This window comes from Trachurus japonicus, chromosome 4 (genome assembly GCF_045865225.1).
Source record: "Trachurus japonicus isolate A0001 chromosome 4, Traja_1.0".
NCBI classification, from domain to species: Eukaryota; Metazoa; Chordata; class Actinopteri; order Carangiformes; family Carangidae; genus Trachurus; species Trachurus japonicus.
This window is the reverse complement of record NC_140910.1, coordinates 22,607,071-22,618,338: the sequence shown is the minus strand read 5'-3', so window position 1 is coordinate 22,618,338 and position 11,268 is coordinate 22,607,071. Positions and strand designations below refer to the sequence as shown.

General features: G+C 41.0%; 1 protein-coding gene across 1 annotated transcript; it reads left to right on the top strand.

Annotated features, from left to right (window-relative positions):
- The first annotated feature begins 681 nt into the window (after positions 1-681).
- axdnd1 (axonemal dynein light chain domain containing 1) lies at positions 682-11,191 on the top strand. The gene is made up of 26 exons (XM_085774764.1): positions 682-915; positions 1,230-1,384; positions 1,480-1,583; positions 1,842-1,932; positions 2,197-2,282; positions 2,386-2,442; positions 2,643-2,751; positions 3,739-3,860; positions 4,376-4,516; positions 4,732-4,836; positions 5,149-5,269; positions 5,558-5,659; positions 5,788-5,954; positions 6,091-6,160; positions 6,480-6,699; positions 6,841-7,057; positions 7,362-7,455; positions 8,158-8,348; positions 8,656-8,746; positions 8,970-9,113; positions 9,310-9,393; positions 9,911-9,955; positions 10,182-10,283; positions 10,421-10,512; positions 10,815-10,954; positions 11,068-11,191. Exons 1-26 carry the CDS (start codon positions 846-848, stop codon positions 11,181-11,183), a joined length of 3,036 nt encoding a protein of 1,011 aa, XP_085630890.1. The 5' UTR covers positions 682-845; the 3' UTR covers positions 11,184-11,191.
- The last annotated feature ends 77 nt before the right edge of the window (positions 11,192-11,268 follow it).

The following is an 11,268-nucleotide window of genomic DNA, read 5'->3' as shown; positions in this document are numbered from 1 at the left end:
CATAAAAAAGTGGAAACACTAAAAACTAGAAAAAGCATTTCCTGAAGAAAATGCATGCTGAAGTAGGCTAATGCTGAGAAGCAATGCTGAAAGACTCTTTAGCTGAAAAGTCTGAATGAAATAATATGAAATAGAAAAATAATCATGTTTATTTGCAAAGTAGGCCTAAATGTAGTAAATTATTATTATTATTATATTTTGTATTTATGCTTATTCTATTTTATCTTATTTTATTCTTAATCTTGATCCTGTTCAATTCCTATTTATACTTTTTGTTAATGATTTTCTCTTAGCTACTATTCAGGAGTTTGTAAACGGGATCAATAAAGGGAATCTGACTCTGAATCTGAATCTGAAAAAGCTGCAGGCTTTGAGATGTTGAAATAGCACAAGGAACTAGGCAAAAAAAAAAAACGACAGAAGAAGTCAGAATACGGAATAATAATAATAAAGATTTGAATAACAATAGGCTATTGAGCAATTGAAAAATACATCCTCTCAATGAGGATATAATAGCTAATAGGTGAAAAATTAAGTGCAGTAAAAGTGCAAAAACATTTAGGGGGATTCACGAAGGAAAACAAAACAAAACAAAACAGCATGCCTTCAGCATTCACACTCACTAACGAGGAAACAGACTAAACTTGAGCAGAGCCCAGAGCCAGGCGTTTCTATGGCAACGCGTCCAGGAAGTCGATACAGGCAGGAGGTCGGCGGAAAGAGACGGCTCTGTTCTGGCAAATCAAACTAACTTCTCCTCTTTTATTACTGGAAATATCACAGTTTGGGGGGTATTTTTTTCCCCAGCCGAAGTTGTAGTGTAACATTTCCACGGAGAGTCCAGTATGTCTGCGTCTATGAGAGCGACTTCAGCGCCAAGTTCATCGAGGCCGGAGCAGGCACCGGACACCAGAGGTGACGTCACGTGTACACAACATGAGCTAAACCAAACCTTTGCATGCCACTATGTTTATTATAAGTGTTTATTTAGACAGTAGAGAGACAATAATATAAGTTACAATCATGGGGGGAAATATAGAAGGCAATGATTATAACCAATTGTAAACTAGACAAAAGAAACCCTGGATATATTTAGGCTACAGATATTTAGGTTTGTGTATAAAAAGTCCATTTTCCAAAACACCTGTATGTGGAAATATAAAAAAAAGTCACAGCCTGAGTTGTATATCTGCTAGTTTGTTTGAGCTTAATTTTATTTTTCTCTGTAGCAGAACTGGATTTGAAAGTCTCAGCAGAGAGCAGACATGCGCAGCCCCCTCCTGTCAACAACCACATCATCCCAGATGAACTGCTGGCCAGCCTTACATCCACTGTCTGCGACAAGAGCATGCTGGGGCACACTGCACACAATCGGCACTGCAAGGTGCGTTCAAGCATCACGTACATTTTACATGAAAGTGGTTACGTTTGTGTGAATTCACACCAGGGTTCTTAACTAGACAACTTTGTACTTCACAGGGTCGTGGTATCCGACGGCCAGATGCAGTCTGGCATCATCCACTTGGACGCAGGAAATACAAATATTTTCTGGAGCAGCCAACATCCCTGACTGGAGCGGGCAGGTGAGCCAGGCAAACAAGATAGACGCAAAAACACCAACAATGTTGCTACCACTCTAAAGTTAGATTTGATTTCAATAAAAAGTCAATGAAAGTCACATATTTTGTTTTATCTTGACACTAGTACAGGACAGGGTTGAATCAGTTTGATTTTTATTTTTTATCTTCAGAGCTGCACATCTAGTTAAGACAAACTAACTACTATGATCTCACTGAAGTCAGTTAAATTAAGGTGTGTGTTTGTGTGTGGTGTCTATACAGGGATATTTCATTCCTTTGCGATGCTATAGAAACCCAGGGGAAGACGACACCCCTTCCACCTCTGACTGAGAGGAGTGGTGATGACACACAGGTAAGCTGTGTCTTTTAACCTTTTGTGGCAAAAGTGCCAGAGAACATGTTGTAACTGAGCTGAATATGTGACACAATATCAAAAGTCATATTTTACAATGTAACAAAACCAATCAGATTTGACAATATACAAGACACGACAAACACAAATCAGTTAAAACGCTGCGATTTACTAAAAAGTGCTGAGTTTGAATTCATATTTACTGTCATACATCTACTTTCATATCATATATGGTGTGATAATCATAGCTACCTTGTCTTTCAGAATTTGAGTATCTCAGAAAGTCTGATCCCAGAAGAATATCACATTATCAAAAACAAAGGGCTGAAGAGCCTTGAGTTCTTTGACGAGTGAGTCTGCTTGATTATGTTTAGCCACTTAATTACGTAAATGTGTACCCTCATATTGTCAAATTGTTTGTGTGTCAACTCTTTTGTTGCATCTGTTCCTCAGTGCGTTCACTGTACAGCTGCAGGATGACAAACAGAAGCTACGGGTCTTTCCCTCACTGTGAGTTAAAGAATACAAATTAATGAAATATATAACCTACATATAAATCTTCATCCAGGAGTCTTCACCAGGACATGGTAGGAAGTAACAGAACTGTGTACCATTTGGTACCCAAAGTACTGGTAAGACAAAGGATGAATGTTTGAGGAAAACTCTAAATTGTGTCATAATACAGATGTGTGTTCATGCTGTGTTTCCAGGAAGCCCAGTGGCAGACTGGAAGTGGTCCTGCTGATGAGGATGATGGACGACATGCTGGAGAAGGCTGGAGTGGATCAGCAGAGTGAGGAGCTGACTCAGCTCTCCCAGGTAGGCACACAGCCTGGGCGTGTGTGGCTTACAGATGTGCAGTCTATGCTACACTCATGTACAGAGAGTTGGTACAACTTCTAATGAAATGCAGACTCTGCATCCATTGTCTTCCAGCAGATCTGGATTATTATTTCTGCAACAAAACTCTCAGATTTTAACACGATAGTTATGTCTTCTTTTGTTTTCTTTTACGTCAAAATCCATACACAATTTCTTGAGAGACTGCCAAATTTCTCCTGATTAATAAACAAAGAAATAAACCAACCAGCTAACAAACATACACTTATGAAAACATAACCTCCATGGCTGAGGTACGAGGTGTGATCTGTAACATCTGAAAGAATGACTTAGACTTACACATGTATGTAAGGAAGTTGGTTAACAGTTGTTATACAGAATAAAAATTTGATATAGGGGCACCCCATATACTAAGGCTATAGTCGTCACCGCAGGGGCCCCGGTTTGATTCCTCTGGCGCCCCTTTACTGCATGTCATTCCCCTCTTTCTGTCTCCCCATTTCCTGTCTGTTCCTGTTTTCCTGGTGAATAGCCCCAAAAATATTTAAAAAAAAAAAAAACTCGATATAAACAATGTTTTGCAGGACTGACGCACTCCCAACATCAAAAGTGAACATGTAATCAGGAAGAGTAACCCAGTGTTTGTGCTTGTGGTAGTGGCTGCACACTTAACCCCATTAAAATATAATGAAAGGTCCTTTATTAGCTCAAACAGCAGTAACATGTTGTGCTCAGTGCTTCATTGGGCTTTCTGCTGCTTTTATAGAGATTTGATTAGTTGTGTGCATTACTTCTTGCCTTGTCGAAAAACACAGTTTACAGAGTGTGAGTGTACTGTAGTGTGTTACCTCCTGCTTGTAATGTTCCTGTCCTCCCATACAACATACTTACATATGAAAAAAAAGTGCAGTCAGATTTTTATGGAAACATAGCCAACTGTACATTGTGCAGTGAACTGTCTTACAGATGGAGGGTCTGCTGGAGCTGGTGCATATTGAGCAGAACATCTACAACATTGTTTTCCATGAGCTGATCAGGCAGGTCAGCGTGGGCTGTGTCGAGCGAGGACAGCTGCTTGCCAAACTCAGGTTAGATACCAGCACATTAAGGTATTAACCGGTAGAACCTCCTCACGTGTTGATGAAGCTTTACACCATATTAGCCCTTTTTTTTTATACGCTACAGAAGCAGTTTTGTCCCTGCTACTGTTTATCTTTTAAATAAGCTATAGCATACTTTTTACTCCTTTTATTAGGTTAAGCTCATTATTTATGTATTTTAATTTTAACTTTTTTTAGCTCTTCACAGCTCCCTGTGTCATGCTCTTAAAATGTTCTACAGTTATGTTGCACTGGTATTTTTATGGAGCGTGTATCAGTGAGCTTGATTTCTGTCCATATCTCTGTCCTGTGATGTTTAGTGTTTGTTTTGTCCTTTTTAATTGGGGTTACCTTCCTGCTGCAAAACAAATCTACCCATGGGTATTAATGAAGTTAAAGTTACTTGAACATGTTTGAAGTCTGACATTTACAAAGAATCTTTGCCAGTAATGAGGACAGGGAGCTTCTTTCCTATTCCCAGCTCTTGTGTTGTGTGTGTCCAGACAGCGCTACCAGTCCCTGCTGGAGCGAATACCCCGCCGTCTGAAGACCCTGCACACGGAGCTGGTGGCACAGCGGACTCTGGACCGCCGGCTCACTGAGGAGATCAACCACATCAAGACATCAATCCAGCAGCTCAGCAGGTACGTTGGTCAGGGTCATTCAGCTGGGTCATGATGAAAGAAATTACTGGGAGTTGTTAAGCTCTGGAAGGGGTTGATGGAGCGATGGCTGTTTTAAGAGGAAATAATCAATAGAAGAAATGAAAACGATAGCACTCATTAGAAGGTGTAAATATGAAATATGTATGTGTGCTTAGGTGTGTGTGTGTGTGTGTGTGTGTGTGTTCTCTTTGCAGGGAACTGTCCAAGATCAGAGACCATGATGCGTTTGTTTCCCAGCAGGCGGAGCACGCTCACTGCCAGCTGGCCGAGGCGCTTGATCAGACGCACACCAACTCCGAGTCAGTTCCTCACAGGACTGAACCCAACTTGAGTTCATTCAGTCCAAATCTCATTTTCATCAAGTTGATTTTAAAATTAACCAGCCTAAACTATATCAACATTATTTAACTGGCTGCAATGAGTGATGCACTAATAGATAACAGATTCTTTATTGTAAGAATTTAAGAAAATTTAAGTGTTATGGGAGAGCAAAAGGACAATTTTTTAAGAAATACATTGACAAAAAGTGCAGCAGAAATTCAGTAGCATGCAGTACAAAAATACAAACCTACATAGTGTTCCTTCTCACTTGGTCCATGTGCTCTTCTCAGTGTGGTCCAGGGTTACCACGAGCTGTATGAGCTGCAGAGAGGTCGCCTAGAGTCTCAGCTGTTTCAGATGACTGAGGAGAGAGACTGCTGGAGCCAGCGCACCGTCTGTCTCGCCCTCAAGGTGTGTGTCTGTCACCTCATGTGTAGGCAACATGATTCATAACAGATTTACTGGCTTCGGACGTGAAATCACACGGAATGAGAGGAGGTCTCAGCTGACAATATAAAGTGTTTAAACTGATGGTGTGAAAAGGTCATCCCTGCTATATAAGAGATTTCATGTGATTGTTTATGGTTGATACATTTTTTTGACACTTTTATCACTGTAAGAATAAGGATGACATTTCTTTCTCTCAAAGATGCTTAGTAGAAACAATTACACTATGTTTGTTTTTTTTGTGATTGCCAGGTGATCAAGGTGAGAAAGCTGCGGATAGTCAAACAGCTGCATGTGTATGAGCACAGCTGGTTCAAGACAGCAGAGCACTGCCTCCTCTACCTCATTTCAAGGGTAACAGCATAGGGCCTACTTCCTAACATTTTTTGCACTACACAAGCAAAAACAATCAACAGCATAGATGACTCTTGTTAAATGTCCTGACCCTGACTATGCCTTTGACTTTGACAATCCTGCTCTAGGACACAGAGGACCTAAAAATGATCAAGGGGCATGGTAACTACTGGAAAGAAGAGCTGACTGTCTTCATGTCCCAGATGAAGAAGACAGAGGAAGCTCAGTTTGAAGAGCTCTGTGCCATCCAGCAAGGCATCACCAAGTGGCTCAACTTCTGCACCACACAAAACAAGTTAGGACACATTGAGATACCAGAGAATAGTAAACACAGTTAGACAGTTAAAACAGCAGTTGGGAGCATTTTGTAGAAGACTTTAGTCTGTGTGTATCTGTTCTCTCGATTCAGCTCTTTCTCTCTCTATTTCAAGGTGTCCTGGCCCAAATCATGAGCAATCTTCAGTGGCAAAGATTTATGCTGATTTAAAAGAGTGGTCAAATGTAAGATCATCACATTTCACTTTACTGTTTCTGTTACTGTCTTTTTCATGGCAGCTGTTAATTTGTATCTACTTGATATTTCTTGCACCTTTGTCATCAAACTGAAGCATCTCTGAAATCTTTCTGACTTAACTTTTTGATGTAATCACATTATCGAATCACCTCATCTCTCATGCTTATTTGAACTTGTTACATCTGATCCGTTTTATCTGTCCCACTCTGTTACCTGTCCGCTGTGTTTCACCTCTGTCGCCTGTCTCTGTTATCTTATGTCTGTCCACCACTGATCACTCTTACTCTGTGTTCGGTTCATCTTCAGATGTTAACCCTCCAGTGCGAACGTTACCAAGGTGAGAAGCTGCTTTGCTGCCAGCAGAGCCTGGGAGATCTTAGCCTCATCCAGGAAAGATGGCTGGATAAGAGCCGTCAGCTGTTCCGACGACACCCTCCCCCTGACGGTGAACCTCCTGAAATCCAGCTGAGCAGCGTCTTATCTGAGCTGCTCAAACAGCTGGACACACGAGTCAGTGGAGAGAGTGGTGAGGACCAATAGAGACACGAATCTGAGCCAAAGTCACAGCATCTTCAAAGATGCGTCTAATGTGTTTTCTTGATTATTTTAAACAGGTCTTACTGTGGAGGGTTCCTTATGACAATGATTGAAGTGTTGTTGTTTTCAGGAATCCACGGACACATCATGACACTGCTCTGCCTTATGGAGTCCTGGGTGTCCGAGCTCGGTGCAGTGATTTGCCGGCCAGAAATGACGCCAGTCCCTGATTGGCTGAAGCTAGAAAAGGCACTTCACCATTGGCAGAGTTTGGCTGAAGAAATCTTACTGGATGTCTCCCACACAGAGACAGAGAACAAAGGGGACAAAAACAAATCTGACATATAGTAAGTTTTTTACCTTCATTGGGACGTAAAAGTTATCAATAAATGAGTCGCACAATTCTTTCAATATCAATATCTCGCAACGTTTTAAATGTAAACTGTAATCCATCTCTAACTTATTGAACAAAATACATTTGAACACAAGGCTCATATATTTAGCACAAATCATATTTGCTTATTTATGCAAAACCATGTCTGTTTTTTCTGCGTATGTACAGTAATCTTAATTCCGACTTTACTCCAAGTGTCATCATTAGCAAAACTTTGTCATTGTCATGCACTATTGTGTGTTTGTTTCTATATACAGCACAGAGACCGAGATGGTGTTTGACAAGGTGCAGGAGTTCATAACCAGCCTGGTCAACTACGCTGACAGTGAGAATCAGAGACTCAGTGAAGAGGTTAGTACCAACCAGGTTCAGTCAAACTGTCAACCGAGGTTTACATACATTCTGAAAATGCTGAAAAAATCCCAGTGCTTTCACATCAAGTGGAAGAACTATGTCAGCCCCATGAAATGTGCTCAAAAGTTGCACAAAAAATGACCAAATAAATAAATGACCAAAAACCACTAATGTCCTCCTCAGCAACTGCTAAAAGAGAATCCGTAAAAATGCTTTTTAATTGCTAAATGTTTTGGGAATGTTTGTGATATTAAAGTTTTATCCTAATTATAATATCTGAGTTGGAAATATAAGGTGATCTGGTCCATGTGTCTTTCTTCACTTTCCAGCTCTTGTCTCTTTCTGTGCCTTGTTGTTAAACTGTCGGCGTCACTTCCTGAACTCTTTCTGCAGCAGTGGCTCTATACCACATTTCTCTAGTGGATTTTCTCTGTCACTTACTCCACACAATTCCAGGTACCATCGCCTTCTTTAGCATGTCTGTGTTTTCTGTTTTCTCATTCGTTGTTCATCTTTTCCAACGTCACTTTGTCTCACATTAATGCAGTCACAGATTGTAACTCCACAGTGTGATGATTGCTGCTGTTTTCATACAGAACTGTTTATGACTGAGCACCTCTACCACGATACTGCAGATATAATTTTTTTTTTTTCTCATTTGCTTGAATGTTTGAATTTGTGTGTTTCCTTTCCTACCAGGTAAATTCTATTCACATGGGTCAGACCTGCTGGATGTTAGACCTGTTGCTCCTCCTAGTACCTGACCACAGCGAGGACCAAGAACAAGAACTAGATCACCAGTACATTACAAACATCTCACCACAGACACTGGATGAGGATGCAAAGACCCTGGCTGACAAACTGGACTATTTTTCCAATTACATCACCAGGTACCAGAGGTTGTTACACGTGTTGCAAATTAAAGTTATTAAAGCAGCTCCCGTCAACCAGAGTAAAATAAGTAAACTTTGTTGTCTCACACCAGCAACTGAATTTATCTACAGAGTGCAGTGATTGCCTCCTCAGAGTATACAGTACACACACACTCATACACACATAGAGAAATGAAGTGGCAGCTTAAGTATTAAGATTGAAGATTGTGATTGAAGTGTTTCATAAGATACTGTATCTGAGTGGAAGAGGATCAGCACAGACAAGGGGATTAATTCGTCTGGAAATGTTTGTTTCTGACTCTAGCTTCTGCAAGCTGATTCTGGAGGAGGATAGTTGGCAGAACCAACATCAAACTGAGGGTGAAAATGAGAAGAATATGTACAGACAGCTGCAGGTAAACAACAATCTTTTACTCACACAGCAGGGCTGCATGTTTGTACATTTCAAATAACATTATCATAAGTGGAACTACAGCTCTTTTACTCCTGCATGAACACATATTCCAACATTTCACCAGGGGGAGACAAACTGACAGTCAAACCTTTAAAGCCAAGCTCCGTTGATCAAACCTACATACTGTAATGTGTGTGCTTGTTTGTATATGTGTATGGTCTCAGAGGGAGTGTGATGACTGGAAGGACACCTGCACAGTCCTGCTCTCGAAGGTCAAAGGTCATCATGTGGAGCTGTCGGTCATGCAGCCTGCTGCCACTTCCAGGAGTGATGTCACAGTCTCTCCTGCAGACAGCGTGGAGACTCTGGTGAGAAATCAACTCAAATACAACCTATGTGAAATACTGATTAATGATCAGTAGAATACATTTCCTGCAGATGTGTTGAGGTAGAGCTGACAATAGATTAGAAGATACACTTTTTTAAGGATCAAAATCCTTTCTTTCTGATTTTGATGATGATATGTGTGTGTGTGTGTGTGTGTGTGTGCACCTGTGTTTGTAGGCAACCGAGAGGGTTTCAGCAGAGCCGACAACAGACAGTGGGATAACGGAGATCAAAACGGAGACCGAGGCAGAATCGAGAGATGTGAGTCACTTTAACACCAGAGGGGAGTGAGTGAAAATATCAACCAGCTGTAACCATTGACAAATTAATTTAGAAAATTGAACATGGTTCGATGTGACCACACACTTCAAATTTTCTAGTTGGTGAAAAGTTCGAGGAATCATTGCCATTGATAAAGAAGTGATGCTGTTCCTGTAGCAAGAGGTTGAAACTCCTGCATCAGCACTTTCCTGATGCCAGTGTCACTAAGCAAAGCACTGACCTGTTAAGGTTGTATCCTGCAGCACTTTTATCGAGTCGAATAATGAATTTATTAACCTTCTGTCAGTGTCTTTATGCCAGTTTTCAATTGATTATATCTAATATAATTTATCTTATGTGACATATAACAATAACGGGCACATAATTAACTGGCCTAGCCCATGAATAAATACCATGTTGGTTGAATAATGACAGTCAGTAAATTAATTTTAGTCCCTGACCAGTTCTGTTTGGGTTGGATAACTGTGGTCATGATGATGCACTTGTGCGTTCACAGAGCACCGATGAAGGACATGAAACACAGCAACCAGAAGTTTGTGAGGTATTGACATTAGAACGTCTCTGGTATTGATACATCTCCATACATGAAATGCACCTAGGAAAGTGCTCTGGAAAATATATATAAAGCATCAGCTCTTGTCTGAACAGGGAGATTAGACATTTTAGATTCATGGTGTGAAGGTTACAGGGAAACTGGCTTGTTGCACAGGTTGTTGTTTTTTTGTCATCAACCCCACCGAATGAACAGTGCTATTGTTGTCCTGCAGGGGGAGCCAACGGTTTGTGAGACACCACTGGTGAAGCTGATCGGCTATGATGGAAACATCTCTCAAAGAAGACTGGGGGAGAGCAGTGTCCACCTGAATGGGGTCAGACAATTAAATCACACATACTCATTAGCATTTATTTCCCTTTGTACTGAACTGAGCCTGTCTGTCTGTCTGTCTGTCTGTCTGTCTGTCTGTCTGTCTGTCTGTCTGTCTGTCTGTCTGTCTCTGTTTGTCAGACTGATGACCTGGTCGTGACTCCGGCAACAGACAAAGCTCAGAGAGCTTTTAGTGATCTGACCACAGTAGGATTACTGCAGCAGGAACTGCAGTAAGTTTGCTTTCTTAATGTTGTGTGGAAGACAGCGACAACATTGACAATATCAATGTGTGACACTTTCTGGCTGTTAGTTATTTTGTGCAGCAGCACAAAACAATTTATATTCATTTAGTTAAATGGGAAGTTATCCCCCACAGTTGAACATCCATCTGCAATAATTAATGTATCTGATTCACCATCTCCTTCAGTCACTGTGAAAATTACTTCAGCTAAGTTTTTTATTGGTTGCTTAGAAATGCAGAAATCTGTGGCTATGCACAGCAGATCTAGATTTCTCTTCGTGTGTGTGACAGTGATTCTGAGCTGCGCGTCCAGAGTGCTGAGGAGCGAGCCCTGAAAGCTGAGGAGGAACTACAGGCAGCACTGGAAAAGATTCAGGACCTAGAGAGACAACTACAGGCTCAGCCCAGTCTGGAGCCCCAAAGTAGAGAAGGTAGCGACTGAACCACCAGGTTTAATTACTTTTATCTGAGAAAGAGTGAAAAAAGAGAAATAACATTCAGTGTTAAAGTGTAGAAGCAGTACATGCCTTTGTTTGTGTTGCAGAGAAAAAGAAAACACCACCACCCTCCCCATCAGCAGTGACCCCCCCTGATCCTCCAAAGAAAACAGCCCCTGAGACCAAACCTACCAGCAGCACCAAAAAGACCAAGAAACGCTGAGGTGACATCTAATTACAGGATGTTTTGACTCTGTGTGTTTGGGACTGTCCAATTAATGTCGTGTGAACTGCTTTTCAAATCACTT

Coding starts and splice junctions, on each gene's coding strand:
- axdnd1 (XM_085774764.1), top strand. CDS start 846: ATGTCTGCGTCTATGAGAGCGACTTCAGCGCCAAGTTCATCGAGGCCG. Junction 916..1,229: donor GCAGGCACCGGACACCAGAG/GTGACGTCACGT, acceptor TTTTCTCTGTAG/CAGAACTGGATTTGAAAGTC. Junction 9,114..9,309: donor CAGACAGCGTGGAGACTCTG/GTGAGAAATCAA, acceptor CTGTGTTTGTAG/GCAACCGAGAGGGTTTCAGC.